The sequence below is a fragment of the Manacus vitellinus genome, unplaced genomic scaffold, assembly GCF_001715985.3.
Source record: "Manacus vitellinus isolate BGI_N305 unplaced genomic scaffold, ASM171598v3 scaffold_20_pilon, whole genome shotgun sequence".
Lineage (NCBI taxonomy): Eukaryota > Metazoa > Chordata > Aves > Passeriformes > Pipridae > Manacus > Manacus vitellinus.
The window spans coordinates 12,075,718-12,094,760 of NW_021939471.1; the positions used below are offsets into that span (position 1 = coordinate 12,075,718).

The 19,043-nt window shown below is 35.9% G+C and overlaps 1 protein-coding gene across 6 annotated transcripts in view; it reads left to right on the forward strand.

The window, feature by feature from the left end:
- ZNF385B (zinc finger protein 385B) overlaps positions 1-19,043 on the forward strand; it is a 164,285-nt gene that overhangs the window by 38,369 nt on the left and 106,873 nt on the right. The window contains exons 1-2 of one of the 6 annotated variants that reach the window (XM_018071940.1): positions 1,758-2,184; positions 2,361-2,429. The exons of 2 other annotated variants lie outside the window; for them this stretch is intronic. In XM_018071940.1, coding sequence (XP_017927429.1) covers positions 2,160-2,184; positions 2,361-2,429 — 94 coding nt within the window. In that variant the 5' untranslated portion in view covers positions 1,758-2,159. Of the gene's footprint in view, positions 1-1,757; positions 2,185-2,360; positions 2,430-19,043 lie in introns of those variants that run through there. 3 more of the 6 variants (XM_018071941.1, XM_018071949.1, XM_029959580.1) reach the window with 3 other exon arrangements.

The window sequence follows — 19,043 nt, forward strand, 5'->3', positions numbered from 1 at the left end:
AATTAATAAAAATAGTAAGTAGATGATATGTGCACTCACTGGTAGTCTTCAGGAAAAAAGATGGGAAAATTACAGTTTCACTGAGGTTGGTTGTTTTTAAGTAATTGGTAAGTTGCATTAGAACAAAACATTCAAAAATTCCCTAATGGCAAATAGAAAACCCTAACTTTTTTGAATTTGGTAAAGACTATCAAACCAATTATTCATTTGTAGCCTCCACTTGGTGGAGAGCACATGAATGACATTTGTAAGCAAACAAACAGTATATAACTAGTATGGAAAAAAAGTTGTTTATGAGGGTGGTGCTTTGGGTGAAGTGTGAAAGGATTTCAAAATAAAATTGGCTAATACAGTTGGCATTCTTTGCCACTACTTTGCATAAATATATTCTTGTAGCAAAATTCCTTCCTGGAGAGTTTAATCTCACTTTAAGGGCAGTTATGCTGTGGTAAAGAACCCACATTTAAGACATCAGATAATCAGATGTTCTAGAGTTTAGGACCAAAAATACAGCTGTTCACCAGCCATGGTTTCAAGCTGAGAATGGCTGCAGGAGTGGTAATGATGCAACTTCTGCTCCAGTTGGAGCATCTCCCTTGTCATTTAAACAGTTTGAGAAATGGCCTGGAGAGCTTCTTAAATCAGTTGAGTTCATGTTACTGCAAGGATTTCTTCACTGTCTCATGGAAAGATGTGATCCACAGTTTATGGGTGTAGATAGACAGCTGAGATGAAAATGGATCTATAAATGCAGACTTTTATTCATGTGCATTTGTAACCATGATTTCTATGTTAAAACTACAGAAAAATTAAAATAATAAAGTCAGATTTGTTTATTATTTTTATCTCACAAAAGGAAAAACTGATACTGTCTCTGTATGGTGAGTTTCCCCATCTGGGATCAGATCCTGTCAAAATTTCTTTCATAGTTGTCTCATAACACAGCAGTATATTTGGATAACTGTACAGGTATTATAATAAAAAACTCCCATGTTTTTCCATTTCTTTTAAAAACTAAACCTAGTTATGATTCTTATACTGTGTGTCTCTCTGTGTGAGTATGCACAGTGACACGTGTCCTCTTACCTTTTCTTGGGAAAGAAAGCCTATGAAGTACCTGAAAAGACAAAAAGATTTACACAGTGCGAAGTCTATGTGGGAGTAGGAAGAGCATGAATTTAATAAGCCATGGACATTTTTCATACTAAGTAATAAAAAATTACTGTTCTTTTTTTAAAGACAAAGGCATTTCTTCATGTAATGTCATGCTTTTAGTGGTTTTTTTTTGTTTTGATTTTTTTGTTGTTGTTGATTTTGTTTGTTTGTTGGGGTTTTTTTTGTGCAGGTACTTAGTCTGATAGACCATACAGGTCTTAGCTGGGTCAGTATTCAGAATTTTTTCATCCAAATATTTATTCTTCTTTTTAATAGATATCCTATTTTTTAATATAGAATAGAGTTTGTCTGTTATGTGGTTAAAAAGTACTTATTTGTTCATTTGCATAACTGTGAATTAATCTTATTTTAAAAAGCTGTAAGAAGTAATTAATTTTTACTGCTGAATTTTTTTTTCCTAATCACGAACCTCATCACAATACAGGCTGCTGATTCTCCTCTGTCTTGTGCTCATTGTAGGAAAGACAGAGCTATTTTTAACATTTACACAGTCTAGATAGATGATTCCTCATTCTGTGTGGTTTGGAGCTGAATCTGTAGAGCCTTTCATAATCATATTCTTTTATTTTTTTGTGGTTTGTTTGAATTTGATCACTGTAGCTGATTCCATGCATTGATAATGACGACTTGGGTTGCCTGATTCTCAGCATAAATTCACGCAGACTTCTACTTTGACAGAGCTCTGTGTTTCGGTACGCATGAAGATACAGAACTGAAATTGCTTTGCTTTCTTTACAAATGACTCAGAGCGTGCTTGTCCTTCCCTAAAATGTTGCCAGCGTGTGAAGGATTTTCAATGAGCAATGCAATAAGCCGGCATCTGGGAAGGTTTGAGGCTGCACTGGTATAACAGTGTACTGTCACACAGATGATCAGGGCTGGAGCCAAGACTCTGTAGCACCGTAGATCATATTGGTCACATATTGGAAGTTTTGTTTATGTAACTTGGTTGCTGTTTAACCTGCATAAATAGTATTGCCATAATGTGGAGTGGACTTCCCAGTAGAGGTGAGTCTCTTTTTTATTATTAAACTTCACTGAATTGCTTTGTGCTACGACATTAAGTGTTACATGTTTGGCATTATTTCTGTGTGCATGTCATTTCTGTTTTAGTTATTCCAGTGGAAAGGGTAACAAAAATGGCAATGCATATAATGCATCTTTTTCTTTTCTTCTTATTTCAGTATTAAAAGTAACTAAATATGTGGCAAGCTCCCTTTCCTTGCTTGCTGTTTGCAGAGGGCATCTTTCCAGTAGGTGACTTCCTATGCATTTTAAATTTTTTTTGAATGTCAGTGATGCTGTGTTATTGTTGTAAAAAGAAGCTTATTAGCAGTGTGACTAAATATCTCTTACCATAACTTGCATTCTGGCTTGTTAATTCTCAAAGTGTAATAATGATGTGTGAAACACAAGAGCTGTCGGATTCTCCAGATAAACTAAGTACAGAATGAAATAAATTGTATGCTGGATTTGACGTCTTAGATGTGTCTGTCATTGTTAATATTAAAAGTTATGACCTGTCATGCCCAGGATAGCTTCCAGTAATTCATTTGCACTGACAGCTTGCTTTGAGAGGGGTATAAAATTAGTGTCGCTTCTCCCTAACCAGTTAAATTTGAGATTTAGTGCAGCAAGTTTTATTTAAGGGAACAGATAGTGTGTTAAAGGTAGTCCATGAAGTTCTAGTAGTAAATCTTTAAGCTTGAAAGAAGCATTATCGTAAACTAAACAGACTTTGTACCTATGTGTTTAAAAAAAGTTTTTTTTTATTGAGAATTTCACCTATAGCAGAACACAAAAAATTAGTTCAGCTGAGTTACTTATTAAGCATTGCTGTTCTGCTAATATGTTTAGTTTGTGAGGTGAGACCTGCTATGATTATATTTGCGTATGCTGACAGTAATTTTTTTTTAAATAAAACAGGGAAAAATGTTGAAAAATATTATTTAAATGTTTTTCTTTCTTGCTGTAGAAATGTCTGTGCTTACTATGTAAAGACTGCTGTGCGTTTTTTTTGGGTTTTTTTATGAGGAACTAGGACAGCTCATGCTTTTTCCTGCTAAATATATTTATGAGGCAGCTGTTTTATAGCTTTCAGCTCCAAAGTTATAGATAAGTGTGTATTTGTTTGACAGAAGATTCGAGAATTTCCATTTACTGCCAGTACATGTAAAGCTTGGCTAAGCAGACTGCATCAGGAGCACACACCATTTGTATTAGCCAATCTGTCTTTGCAAGTCCCAGGGCCACTATCTTGCTAGAAGCCACTGTGTGCTTTTGAAAGCATGAAATTAGTTTTATACTGAGCACATAGCTTCTCGTTTAGCAGTTCTTTTTATGGTAATGGTCAATTTATGGTTCAGTGCCAGAATTTTGGTGTTCTGTCAAAGCTGATAGCTTCTGCTAAGGTGTTCTTTGGAGATAAAGACAAACAAACAAAATCCAAAACAACACCTCCCCACTCCCAAAAAATCCCAACAAAAATGCAGTTTGTCGTGGGTATCCTAAGGAGATGCTAATAAAGTTCTCCCCAATGAGCTAACTACTGACATTTCTGATACCATTTTGGAGTTAGTTTGTTGTAGTCTTTCGGATAACATTTGTCATTTATCACATAAAATTATTAAATTCATTGTCACTTTTTTACACTTCATGAGTTTGGATGGGAGGTTATGGCATGGAAAGTTGCTCTCTCTTGATGCTAATTTGCTCTATGTGCTTATTTACTGATCAAGGATAAAATACACTTGAAAAATGTACATGAACCACCCTAAACATTCAGGAGAGATAATTTTTAGATAGCAACTTTAGAATACATTGCAAACTTTGCTCTTTCTTAAAATCTGTTATTATTTGTAAGTAACTTTGTAAAATGGTCTTTAATACATATAACTCATAAACTGATAAGCCAGCTTTCTTACCTGTGTTTTGTTCTTGGAAGAACTTCATTATTTTTTTAACTCTGCCAGATTTCTGACTGCTTCCTCACTAGCAGCTACGTTTAATGAAAGATTGTGCACTATCAGGCTTCTCTTGGGTTACTTTGTCCGGCCTACCTTAATCTCTCTCATATAGTAGGCAATTTAAAATTGCTTTGCTTTTAATCTGGAACATCACAATCCTGACTTGATCCTGTAATAACCACTTCTAATGATCTACTTCCTTGCTCAGTTCTGTCTGCAAGGGGCAAAATTTGACATGGCATTTTGTGTGGAAAATGTAGTGGGCTCTAGATCTGGTGATGTTTCTTCTAAGTGCTGAGGAGAGATCCTGATCAGCTACTGATATACCTTCCTGGGAAAAGAAGAAGCTGCAGGTCATAGCTTCCAGAATTTTACTTAAGAAGCAAATGTAAGCTGGTGTATCAGTCTTTCATTATTGCATCATCATGGAGGAGAAAGAGAAGTAGAAGCTATGGAGACTACTGCCTTTTGTCACACGTGCTTGGAAGGTGCAGCAGAATATCACCAACAAAGCTCCTTTTTTGAGGCCATATGGTTTGGATCCTCTTGTAGTCACACAATAGATGCAGACTGACAGCTCTAAAAAAGTATATTGCTGTCATTTTAGGACCTTAGAATAAATTTTCTTGCTGTTCTTCAGTGTGTGTTTAAAGGCTACCAGACCAAAAATACTGTTATGAACATTTGGAAAACAATGTGTGACATGTCACTACCATGACATATAAAACATGTTTTATTTCTCTAAGTACTTGAGCTGGAATGCCTTTCTTTGTCCTTTTATTCTTTTGGGGATTCTTTTTATGCATGCTTTTTGTCTCTATGAATTGTGATTGTCACATTTCAATCTGGTTAGTTCTTTGTTCCAAGATGATGTTGTTTGCAAGGTGCTTTCAGCTTCAAAGATCTTGCATCCTCTTCCAAGTCTTTCTTGCTGCGTATTTTCTCTCCTGCCATTTCATATTGGCAGTTAAAGTGAGAGGCAAGATCTGGTGTGCTTGTTATGCTGGACAAAACTACTTCACTTCCTGGTATGGAGCTTTACTCTTTCTGTATCCATTCTATAGCCATTTCTGTATCAAATTGTCAGTTATCACATGGCACCATAATTTTAATTTCTTCTCCTTTTGATACCTAAAAGAAAATTCAGGGAGAAAAAAACTCCCTGAATAGGAATGGTGATATAAGGAAAGGGTTTTAATTTGTGCCTGGACATAAGATTCTAAGATGTGGGCACAAGTCCCTCTGTACAGATGTTACAATTTATAATATTGTCCAATCCCAGATGTTTCCACCGCATGGCTTTTGCCCTGATCCACCCTCGGTCACACCCCTTGGGAATTGGGGCTGGGGTCTCTGAGACCCTCTCTTCATCAATCTTCATCTTCTTCAGGGTACAGGGGGCACACAGTTACCCAGAGTTTGACTGTACTCTGCGGTTTAGGCCAAGGTACAAGTGTTCTCTAAACAGAATAGGCCTATCTTAAATACACTAAACATTTCTACTGGAATTCAGGGGTAGAATTGATATGAGGAGCATAGAATGGGGTAATAGTGTTGGAGAGTTTCTGTGGTAAGGGTAAAGGAATGAAATGCTGCTGCTTCTAAATCTACTTCTACTATATAACTACTTATAAAGCTTATAAAAATTAGAAAAATCAAAAAAACAGATAGACCTTAAGGCATCATTTAGAAGACATCAGTGTTAATGTATGGTGATCTTTTGCACTTTGAGAGTGTTTGGGGGCAGCAGCCTCCCTACTACCAAGGTTACTTTACAAGGAGATTCTGAAGGAGAAGAGGACACTGTAAGCTAAATGGAAAAAAAAGTACTGGGGAAGTGGTAGTTTGTGAGCAATTCCATGTTGATCACTTGACTTTCAGATCCAAGTCTAGCCAAGGTCTTTGTGGAAATCTTGAATTTGCTTTTTTTTTTAGTGAAGGTCACTGATGAATCCTGCCAGAGAAGCTGAGTACACTGAGAACTGTATTTCACTGTGGAAGTCCTATTGCTGAAGCTTTTCCCTGTCTCTATGTTAAAGAGGCAGAGGTGTTCTGGAGGTCTCACCCAGAATGTTCAGTCAAGAAATTATATCCTTTTTTTTTAATACGCTTTCTGTTCTGTTGGATTCTGAGCAGTGCTAATAACATGACTTTGAAGGGAAAATTAACTAACTTTCCTATTTCACATACGCTTTTTGTTCCTGTAAGGATTTTTTTTAATTTATTTTTTATTTGGAAGTGAGGAAACCTGTGTACTTTTTCATCTCTGCAGGTGTAAGGAGAGTGCTTTTGTGTTGACACCAGCAGCCTGGGCAGATGAAAGGCTAAATTCCTTGGCCTTGCATAGGTTCAAGACCTACACTAAAAATTTCTTTTGCCTGTGATTGGGCAATACAGATCTTGGGATGAGACAAAGTCTTTTTAATACTCTGTGAATAGAGAAATACAGCTTCTTTAGGGACAGATTTTAAAATTCATATAGTGTGTTATAGGAGCTAACTTAGGGAAAGGATATGAAAGCTCAGTGGACAAAACTTTTCCCAGTAGGGAACTTGTGAAACTGTCAGACTTTGGGCAGGAATTTCTGGCATGATGGATTTGGTGACACCATTTGTTAGTTTATTGTGGTTGCTCTGGATGGTGTATAAAATCTGTGTTCAGATCACCTATGTCAGGGTGCTTAAAGGATATTTCCATGTCAAGGGACTTCCGAGGTTATTGTGGTTATGTTCAGTTTTGGAGTTTTTGGTTTTGTTAGCTGTTCACATTGGTAATGTTTATACCTTTGCTGAGCTAGAGGAAAAGACAGAGCAGGTCTCTGGTGTGCAGGTTTCACTTTTACTTGCTTCAAGCATTCTGTAAAGGCAGAAGTCAGAACATAGCTCCTGGAAGTTTGTAACTTCCACCCAGGGGCCTCTATTTTCTTTCTTCAGGATATTTCAGAGTAGGGGGTGGAGATAGGAAGGGGAGGTAAGAAATCCATGTGGGAAGTTCTTAAAATTGTCTGTCTTTCTTCTCAAACTGGATTAAAAATTTTCACATATTTGCATCTCCTCTTGCTCAAACCGGGGTATTTGCAATGATGACATCCTGAAATGTTTTGTGACTGAGCATTTAAATGTGAGCAGAAAGAGAAGCTTTTTTTTATCAGCTGACCAAACTTAAATGGAACATACAGAAAATAAAGAGGTGAAGAAGATTTATAGGCTTTAGAGTGGCACATCTGGATAAAGAGTCACAGAAATCACTTCATCAAGAAAAAGCAGACTAGTTGGAAAGAACTGAAGATTATTGTTAGGAATTGCAATTAGTGTATTGTGGCCAGCTCTGTTAGTGGTACCATTTAAGCCTGATGCACCTCTAGTAAGGTTGAATAGTAAAAATCAATCTATTAAGTAATCATTGTAACAACCGCTTTTTAAGCAAACATAAACAGCACTTGGCACCTGTGAACCCAGGTTATTTTTGAAAATAAGATTTAAGCTTTTCAGTCACTTTGGCTGCTGAGCAGGGCAGAGACTTTCAGAAGATTCAAAGCTGGAACACCAGAATATTACTTGCTGGGGATTAATTTTTTGTGAAAACATCCTGAGGTTTTTTTTTTTGAAACATGATTATAAAGAATGCTTATATGAAAGTGGTGTAGTACCAGATTTGTTCTTGGTAACTACTGACAGAAACAAGGACAAATCTGGCAGAAACAAGTACAAATATTGTTGTGCTTTTATTTTGTTTGTCAGTTGCAAACACTTGCTCATTTTAATACTTCATCCTCTCTAATGAGTATTTGTCCTTCAAGGGGAAATTTTTTTTTCTTTCATCCTTCCTCAAACCAAACAGCTTTGTTTTACAAATTACTTCAAATTACCTTTGCAAAAAAAATATTTAAGTTGACGTTGTTCTGATAATTGTGTACTAGACTTCTACTCTGGATGTTAATTTTACTGCACGGTATCTATGCTGTTGATATTCTGTAGTTGAGAAGAAACTGGAAAATCAATGAAGCTTAAAATCCAAATAAATAAAGTAATAATTTATCAACAACTAATTCATTAAATTTGTAACTGATACATGCCTTGCAAGAAAATACCCATGATTATTTGGGTGACAAAACTATTTACTTAAATACTGTATAAATTCTCAAATTTTAAGAGATTTTTGTTGCAAATAGTCAGTTTTTGGTATTTAAAGTGTTTCATGTTGTTTTGTTAATCATTTCATTAGAGACAGGAACAGGCTGTTGCCTATAAGTATACCCGAATACCCACTAGCAAAGAATTAGTAAACATGAGAAAAGTATCATTTATTGAAAGATTAGTCTGGAATGTATATCCAACTATTCAGCAATTATGAACAAATCTTTGAATTGATGTGATTTCATATGTGATTTCCTAAGCAAGGCTATATAATTTAAAATTTATAAAACAGATCCTTGATTTGTAAACATCTGTCAGATAGTTTGACCAGCTTTTATGCAAGACTCATGTTGTTCACAACGTGATATTTATTCACTGATCAAGCCCAGGTTTAAAGGAGTCTTCTGAGAAATGGCACAAGAATGAGATAGTGCAGTAATGGATAAAAGCTCCTGGGGATTTCCATGCTCTGAAGGTGCTCTGCAACTTAAACATATGGCTACTCCCCCTGCTCTTTCATGCACGTGCTCACTTGTTGGAAAGATGTTAATAGGCTTGGTGGTGAAGAGGGAGAGATTTGGTTTGGTGCTTAAAAATGGTGTACCAATTAACTCAAGAATTAAATTAAAATAAGAGGAAAGAATTTGTGAGAGCAGAAGGCATTGTTGCATCCTGATGCATGAAATGAAACAGTGACATGGCTGGAGTCAGGGTGTTCCAGACTTTTCAAGGGCCAGCTACCCTCACGAGTGCTTTATCTTAGACTTTAGTGATGATTAATCATGCACCTGAGGTAAAAGATTTGTGTAGGTATTCGCAGATTGGGTATTGTTCATCAGTAGGAGTTTGAATTTGAGCAGAAGCAAATACAATTTCTGGCCACTGAAAATTCCATCCTGAAAACAGTTGTGTTAAATCAAGACTAAAAGTAACACATATTTTTGGGGGATAGGCCTAAAAAAATTGAGGAGATGTGCACTGGATTTTGATAATTTTTTGTTCTAATTTTCACTTTCTGGCTGCTATTTTGATCAATTCCCTTGTTTTCCTGTCTGCTGAACATGAAGCTAATGAGAGGTGTGCAGTGGTGCAGTACTGTGCCCCAGAAGGTGGGGGATGCTGAAGCATCATAGGGTTTTACCCCCCATCAGCTGTACTTGTAAACTAGAATTGATCACAACTGAAGAGGCAAATGATTAGGCAGCATGAATTCTGTGGTGTATTTCAGAGGTTCTGTTCTGCTTTTAATTTAAAAAATTTTTTGAAATCTAAGAAGCTTTGTGGAGAAAAATTGAGGAAGTGTACAATTCTGAAGAAATGTACAAATGTTAATTTTTTAAATATTAACAAGAGACTGCTATTTGAATAAATATGGTATACTGTCTTTTTATCTGTGTTTAGAAACAATTTAATATACCAAAGTAAATTTTTTCATCAGAAGTCCATTCTATGTATAACAGGCATGTTATTAAATAAAAAACCAAAAGGCTAAAAGTAGATTTATAAATAATACTTTTGTCAGATTATTTGATTTTTCATTATTGTTTCAAGTAAAGGTTCCAACCACCTTTACTGAAGCCACTTTGAAGAGATGCTTTGTTAGTTCTTTAATTACTAATGTAGGTTTCTTTGAGTGGTGGCCTTGTTTGTACAAGAAATACATTTGAAGGACTGTTAATTTATTGAATACCTTGAATACCAAGCATCACTGAAATTTAAAGACCTGTTTGAAACTGAAATTACAGATTTCAATAGCATTTTATGTCAAGACTCCAATACCAAGAGGAAAGAGCAGGTTTTAGTGGACAATGATCTTGTCTGCATACTATTGTAGTGGACATCCAGCCTGGCCAAGACAAGATATGTTTGCAATCATAACATGCTTATTTTTTGCTTAAATTCTTGGGAGGTGACGGAATGACAGACACATACTTTCTGTCTTAGACTAAATACAATTATCTTTTTATCTTTTTACAGTTTTACTTCAGAAATACTTGTTATGATTATCCAGACTTGAAATCAGTGGGTGAATTGGGTAAATAAGGCTATCTATACTTTTAAAGTATTTCTACTTTATACTACTTTCCTCATTTGAAAGCCTGGTGTTGCTTTGACAGATTGTGAACACACTACCCTGGCTGCTTCAAGTCATCCCTTTGCGAGGTTGATGCAGTGAATCAAAATTATTTTAACTGCTTTAAATAACCAAGATAAGAATCCTAATCACAGAAATTGTCATTCATTAATTGAGTATCTACAGAGCGGAGAGCAGGACTGTGTTGTTTCTGCTGGTTGCAGATTAGCAGTCTGTTCAACTGCTCAGTCTCATCCATCCCGTACACAGGGTTATCATTCCCAGAACCAACAGCTGTGCCCCGTGCAGAGGGAGCTGATCCAGCCCCTCTGACAGAGCATGTGCCTTGTTTGATCAACAGTGATCCCTCTGTGGCAAATGCATACTGCTGGAAAAACATTAGGAGCTGAGAAAGACTGGATGTAAAAGACAGGGAGTGTGCATGGAATCTGGATGAAAAATGGCAGGTTTTACTCTGTCTTGAGCAGTCAAAAACATGTAGCTAGAAATTACATATCCTAAAATGTGTCAAAATAGCAGCTTTTAGTAGGCAGCTGAGCGATGATAAACTGCAAGAAACTGATGTGCTACTGTAAATATGCTACTTATCCTGAGATTGAAATCCCTTTACTCACTATATTATTTTCTAGACCATCTATTGCATTAAAATGTTTTTTACTGCTTCCCTCTAATAGAGTTCTAGGGTCAGTAGAAATTGTTATGCAAACTCAAGGTTTCAGAAGTTATATAGTTGTTAGAACAACAACCAGTAACAGTGCAGACACACAGTAGAGGAGTCTTTGAGGAACTATAACCTTGTAGAAACTTTTTTTTTCCTTCCTTTCTTCTTTTCCCTTTGATCTTGTTGCTGAATGCTAGTGGAACATGACTGTACTGTTGTGGTGTGAAGCAATCAGCTGCCAGAGCAATGTGAAGTCTGAAGGGACATCTACCAATTAACTGAAAATAATGAGAAAAATATTATTGTTACACTAATCAAAGCAAACTTGTTACCAAGAAATTTGGAAGTCAACAAATTTGTAAGCTCTGTATGGTCTAGTCTGACACTTATGGTATAAAGATGCAGGATCAGTGCATCCACGGGGGTTTATAAACTCTGAGGGCTAAAGGAATCACCAAGCCTTATCTCTTCTACAGTACTGGACAAAATAATCTCAAGCATTAATTCCTTTAGTAGAAGAAATTGCTTTACTAAATATGCCAGTGTTTGCTGCAATTAAACTAGAACACATTATTTAGAGACACATCCAAGTTCGATTTAAAGACTTCAGGATGTGATGAATTTACTTGTTACACTGTTGAACTGTTTAAATAAACCTTTACCTTTGCAGTTAAGAACTGCATCTAACTGCCAATTTGAATTTTCTAATTATGAGCCAGGAGGTGCCTTTTCTTCCCTACTGTTAAGGAACCCCTATTATTAGATGTATTCTTACTTTAAAATGGCAAGGAATCTTGATTTGAAGTCCAGCACGGTTTGTATTATGTGTGCAATTACAAACAGAGATTGTGTAACATTTGAAAAGGTTATGTGTTACTTTTTTAATAACAGGCATCTGTGGCCTCAGTGACTCTCTGATGAATGAGAACAGTAACTTTGCCTCCTCCATAGTGGACTGTTGGGTCTTGGTTTTTAAAGTCTGCACAAAATACTCTCAAACTGTAACAAATACTCTTTCAGACAGGTCCGAGTTCATAAAGCTCTCTTTCTTTGCATCAAGTTAGAAGTGTGATACCAATACTTGTCAAGATTTTTCTGGACCTCTGCTGTCTTTTCCTCTCCTCCAGTTATTTTCAGCTGGCAGGATGAAGATTTTCTCTGAGTACTTGTGAAGCGAGAATCGTTTTCCAGGTCAAATTCCTTGCTTACGGTATGGACTGCTTGTTTTGCTCCTCTGTGGAGGTTGGCCTCCATTTCTAAAACTGTACTTTAAATACTGAAAGGCAGCTATGTAGCAGCTACTTGTCTGCTTCTTGGTGCCATCTGGGATGTGCAGTGAACTTTGCGCTCAAGGTATTTTAGCAATTCTTTAAAAAAATAATATCTTAAATTAGCTTAATACCTATGAAGAGATTTGATTGGCAGTTTTAGTCTGATTTTCTTTACATAGTGTGTACTTATCATGTCACCTAATTTTCTTGGATTAGTTTCAAAGACTTTCATTTATCTAAAGCATACCTTCAGTGAAGACTTAGAAAATGGGGAATACAGAATCTTCTATTTCCTAATCAGCTTGTAAAGACACTGCCTATATGATTTATCTGACAAGCTGTTTCCTTACAGTTTTACCTAAGTTTTGGGGCAAGAATATCTGTAATCTAACCATGTAAATAATTTTGTCAAGTCTATATATTTTTCAGTACGCTCGTACTAGTATCTGACAGGCATGCTCATTAGCTATTGTGTTTTTTCCACTTCATTGGTATTGTTTGGAGACAATATCATACAGTGTTATATTCAGACTATTATCCTTGGGATGTTTTTAACTCCTTTGGAGCATGTCCTCAGCACCTACATCCATGTATTCACAAAGACTTCTTTCTGTAGTTTGTGGAAAGAGTGGAAAGCACAGCATACTAATTTAGTTGGATGACCAATTCCTTCCTGTTTTAGCATTTTACTTATGGTAAAATGCTTACATTTTAGTTGCACAAAACTGTCTTGACAAAATGTGCTGTTAACAGGCTTGCTCTTAAGCCTGTGACTGTAATACATAATACTGATCTTTCTAATACCTTGCAAGCTTGTGTTCTGACTGCAAAGAGTGTGCTGCCAGAGTATGGCTTTTTTTTTTTTTTTATGCTAAACTTTCTTCCACAGAAGTGGAAATGAAAAAGCTCTATGAATTTAAGTACTGTTTTGAATTTATTTCTGCAATTTGCTTGAAACTTGACCTTTATCTAAGCTCTTCTCACTTCTGCATTGGGATAACTCCTGATCCATATGCGTACCTGTATTCAGGACTGTGAGAGTGTTATCTGTGAATAAATAAAAAAATATGTTGCAATTTGGTTTTTGGGTTTTTTTTTGAGAACTGAAAGTCACAGCATGGTTTGAATTAAAGAAGATTATACATTATATTGTAGCAGGATCTAAAGTGGGAATGCTTGAACTAAAACAGAAGTAGAGTTCTTCTGTTCAGCACATCACTGAAAGTCTAGGAAGGCTGGTCACTCCTGAATCCCCTGCTTTTTTCCCTGCTGTGTAAGCCTTCCCTCTACTTCCCCCTACTAAAGTTGTTACCTCAGGTCAGTTACTTATTTTTTCTGAAACATCATCTTACATTCTTTTAGTTGAAATTTTATGTAATCACATGGTAGTATTTTCTGCCTTTCTCTTAGATTTTTCTTTTAGAGTCAGAGTTTATAATTGATTTTTCTCTATAGCGAAGTAAAAAGGTGGTGTGCCTTCCTGTGATTTATGTTCCTTTAGCTGCAAAGTTAACTAATGTGTATAAAGGTTCAAGATTTTTCTAATAAATAACTTAATTTTTGTGGACCTTTTGTTACAGAAGTTGCTAGTAACTGCTGAGCAAAGAGACTTTTTTGGTAAATAAAACGTTTATAGAACGTGAGAAGTTGGAAGGAAAATATTTTCATCTAATTTAGTGAGCTTGGATTGGTTTCTCTAAAATGATAACACTTGGCAGTGTTTTTCCTCTTTTGTCATCCATCAGACATGTACATCTGAGGTTTCTGATCTTTGGCTTAAACTACTGTTAAGTTTTCATTATAAATGTGCCACCTACTGGAGCAAAAGGCCCATCAGCAAATATTTATTAATGTTATCTTCTCCCAGACACATTTGCATAGTAATTTCTTGCTAGATTCCTGTGCTTCTGGTTGTCAAATCTACACTGCTTCTTGTCAGCCTCACCATAGGGTATAAAAATGGTAATAAGAATTGGAGGGGATGTGGAGCATGAAGGCTTAATAAAATTACTTTTAAAAAAAGAAAGAAGAATTGATATACTGAATTGTAATGAAAAATACCTGCCTGGAATGAATGCCCAATAAGGGAATCTTACATTCATAGGTACTCTAAGCCTTGATTTCATGATGAAAAAAAATCACGTAATTCTTCAATATAACCTTGTAGCAAAAAGAAATTTTAAACAAGATTTTAGATTATGCTGTGGTTTTCAGTTGTTTTTAAAAGAAATCTTCAACCTCGTCTGGCATAGGATTAGTCATGATCATCTTTACAAATGAGAGGCGTTGTCCTTGGAGCTTCTTGTCTTTTATGTTATAGTAATTAAATGAATGATTAATTGTATTGCAGATATGTCTTAAGAGTTCTATTGTGCTAGCCTTGTACAGAATTAGCAAAAGATTTATCACCAAAATTTTTAAGTCTGCTTTGAAACACAGGGAATGAAGACAGTAGAGCAAATGGGGAGGATAGGATTATCTAGAAAATATCGCTCTGCTAAGCTCAAATGATTTTCTTGATGTTTCTCATGAAAGTGAATGCTTGTTTTGGCAACACTTGATTATATCATAGTAGAAAAATATATAATATATATTTTAATATAAACAAGAACAAGCATAATGGCTTCCTGAAGATCAGTGTGTTTTGCCTTATGTTAAATCTGTGTGTTCCCGTAGGACAATCTTTGGTTTGGTCAGGGTTGTCCTTTTTTTTTTTTTAATTGGGGTAAACATGATCTAGCCGATATGTTAATGAGACAGCTATAAAAATGTGGTGCTTTTCCTTACATAAGTTGCTAGTTTCTTGCAAGTAAAGCTGAGCCATGAGGGCATTTGCTTTTGCAAAGAAAGAATGAATCAATGAACCAACCTCAGGAAATGAGTCTGGCAACCTATGAAGAAGGAGATAGGAAGAGATCAAAGACCTCTTAAACCCCTAACTCAGGTTGTGGTGCACAAGCCCAGGTTTTCAGCAACCCAGTACCAGGTCCTCAGTGTTAAATGCAGGGAATCCAAATTTTATCCCTGCTAAATCTGCTATACTTATATAGAAATATAAACATGCAGTTGCATAAATTTGGAGTTTTTAACACAGATTCGTAAGCTGCTCACCATAATCAGTGTCCTTGTACACTGCCTGTTCGCTCTTTTCATCTGTCAAATGCTGTTAAACTATGTTTGGATCTGGACATGTTGGGATGGTGTTAAATAAATATTTAATTTATCATAGATAACTACAATGTAAGTGTCTACAATAAACTGTCAAGGAAGTTGGAACGACCACTGATGGGCCTACATGGCATGTCTGGGATGACACAGTAATTGGAAGGAGGTAATAGCAGGATGTTTTTCTTCAAATTTGGCACTTATTTATCTGTACCTAAGGGAGAAGATTGAATTTCTTAGTCTTAGATATTTGTTGCATAAATTCTCTTTTCAGTTCTTTATTTGGAAATTGAATGACCAATTTCATATTGCTGGGTGAAGGAAATTTAGGCTTTATCTCGAGTAGTTCTGCTTAGGAAAAATATAAATTACTTCTTTTTCTTTGGTAAGCAATGGACTGTAGTCTTCTATGATTTTCTGGAACAGGCCAGTGTATATGTCTGGCATCACTCCAGGTGGTGAGCACTTGGAGTGAGCTGGGACTGTGTTTCAGGAAACATGCTGCTTGCAGGAACAGTGCTCACATTTCCATTGGCTGGAAAAGTAGGAACATCAGCTGGAGTCATTAATACTGTTGTCTTTAGGGGTGACTGTAGCTGATCTGCCTGCTTTCCCAGAATGGGACACTGAAGCCAGTAAATAAGGCAATAAAATATTTCACACCTAATAAATTTCATAAACCAAAAGAAAATAAAATCCAAACAGTTCTAAGAAGAACACAGTTGTTCCAAAAGTTAAGAGATTGAGGTCATATAGAAAGCAGAAGGATAAGAAAAAACCCTACTATATATATAGAAGGAGGTAAAGATTCTGTCTCAGGAAACTTCTGAAATGCTTTTAAACACTTCAATAATGAAAAAAGCAGAAAAGGGAAGTAAATTCTAAGCAATGTCTGAGAGTGAAAACACTTAAAGTACATGAATGTAACTCAGGGAAATAACTGGCTACAAGAACATATCCCAAGGAGATACTCAAAATAAGCACAGTACAGCATTACAGAACAGAAATGTAAAAAAAATCAAGTTCTCCATGCAGTTTTATGGGCATATGGAACTGATTCAAGGCCCATTTCTTCATAACTAGGCTTTTAAGGATAAAATAACTTTATCTGTTACTAAAACTTATTCAAAACATGATTTTTTTTTCCCAGAATGATTTGGTTATTAGTCTTTCGTCTAATGGGTTAAATCAGCTGTGTTTCATTTTATAATCTTGTACAGGGACATATATGCTTCTATGTAGTATACACACATGTAGAATTATGAAATAACTAAAGAAGATTCCAGAGTACAAAACTGAGGTGGGTAAAGTGCTATACTTGTCATCTAAGCAGTGATAAATTATTTCAGTGGATTGCAATTAATTTAGAGTTGTGTGTATTCATGATGACAGCATAAATTATTCGGTTCTTATTTCAGTTTATTTTCTGTTATGCCTAAGGGGAGGAAATGTGCTTTGGGATATGAGAAATTCAGGACCACAGAATCTAACCAGAGTGGAAAAGAAAAGCTAGTTGAAGTAATTGAGAGACTTGCAATACCTGGATGTCTTTCATAAAATATTGTGGCATCTTAATTACAGCTGTTAAAAAATATGGCAATATTTTTGTAACATTAGCATAAACTACTAAAAAAATTAAAATTTCTGGAGGAACATCTGGAAGTGTTTTGAAAGTCAAAGGCCCAAACTTTTGACTCCTACAAATAATGATGCTTTTTTAGAGTAACCTCAAAATAAGCAGGTTTGTTTCCCAATTGTATGTTGTAGCCATAGATAAAACTGTAATTTTATTTGTCTGCTCACCAAGAAGAATTGTTTGATAGCTATTTTTGGTTGTTCATATGTAAACTAAACAAGTGTGCATAAAATTAAAATATGGCATTATATGCTCCTTATCAGTGTCATAGCAAATGACCTTAGAATTATTTGGAGGTATTTGGAGAATTTTTTATTTGCAGTTCTTCCCTCCTACGCACGGGAGGAAGTTGCAATGAAGGTTTAAGTAATAAAACCATAAAGGTATAGAATGTATTTTAGTGTGGGGGCCTTAGGTATAACAAATTTGAGTGAAGTGTGTCTGTGTCTTGTGCTTGTGGCATTGTGGTGGTTTTGGGTTGTTTGGTTTTTTTCAACCTCGTAAAATTTATGGCTCTCATCAACCACTGAAATCACTTCCACTTTTGTCAACTGAGAATGATGACTTGGCTGTGGTTGTCAGCACCTTGGCAGAGGTTCAGACTCATATGCCATTAGAAAAACTCCTTCCAGATAATATTCCTTGTGAACGAAGATGGCTTCAGCTGTGGTAATAGATATTGCTGATCATTTTTGTGGTGTCTTTATATGCTGAAGAACTAGCATGGTCCTTAGCTGCATTTGTAAAGGAAGTGACTGCCTTGGTTGTTTAGTAGGTTAAAGGCTTTCCACATCTGTTCAAATGCAATAAACTGCAAAATTTCTCTCCTTATGTGAAATGACCTGTACCTAGATGATAACCCTGGATTTCCCATGCTGCCAAATGAAACTTGTATATTCAGTCCTGTGAGTTCAATTTTCTGTCTAGATTATTTATTTTGAATAGGTATTTTAACATTCTGCATTGTTCACAAACAAACTGGTTTTTTTCTTTTCTTTTGTCTTTTTCAAATGTAGCAGTTAAGCACCATAGCGTTGAAAATAGAAGCTAGGTAGGTCAATTTGCATCCGTGGTAGGTGTTGGTGTCTACCCCTCAAATGTTTTTTTCTGGTATATCATCAAGCTCAGCCCAGCAGTATCTGTTTAAGGGTGTGCACATGATAAGCATGCATGCTCTGCTGGCATTGCTGGTACCTAGTCCCTTTATAGGGAGTGCTACTGTTCTGAGTTTATTAAAGATAAGCTGCTCTCGTTCACATAGCTTGTTCGTATTTTGAACATGTCCCGTATAGTTGCCTTCAGATATTCACTGTTCCTCAATTATTTTCTCAATTTAGATCTTAGCAAAGAATCACCACTTGCAAAATTAGATCTGTGATGCGATGTTTCAGTGTAGCTGTGATCAAGTTGCCCTTCACGAACCCCGAGCTGAATCACTGCATTTATCATACGAAAGTATTGTGCACAGCTAAGTGTTTAGACAAGAACAAACTGCCATTGTTAATTAGTTTCTAAATTCTGTCTCTCTGAGGTGAACTTTCAAATCATCATGCCTCACATCTAGAATCCTGCATTTCAACCTCTCAGATTTCTGAAAGGTTTGCAAAACTGCCTGTTGCCAATCTGATTTCTACTGAGCATACCTTTCAGAAGATTTCTGTGGCTCTCTTATTTTATCCAGTAGAGTCTTGAAACAGTTTCTACTCTTTCGAGTAATTTCAACGGTTTATACTCCAGATTTCCCTGTTCAAGATGGTAGTCTGCAAAGAACTGAGTTGAAGAGCTTGAAACTTCTACTTTTGGCCAGACTGGACTGTCTACAAACACCTGTGGAAAACATTATGGTTGAATTGGGTCCTGAATTTTGAGTCAACTGGTATATTCATTTGTGATAGACTACAATAGCTACTAATATGATAATCTTATCTGATAAATGT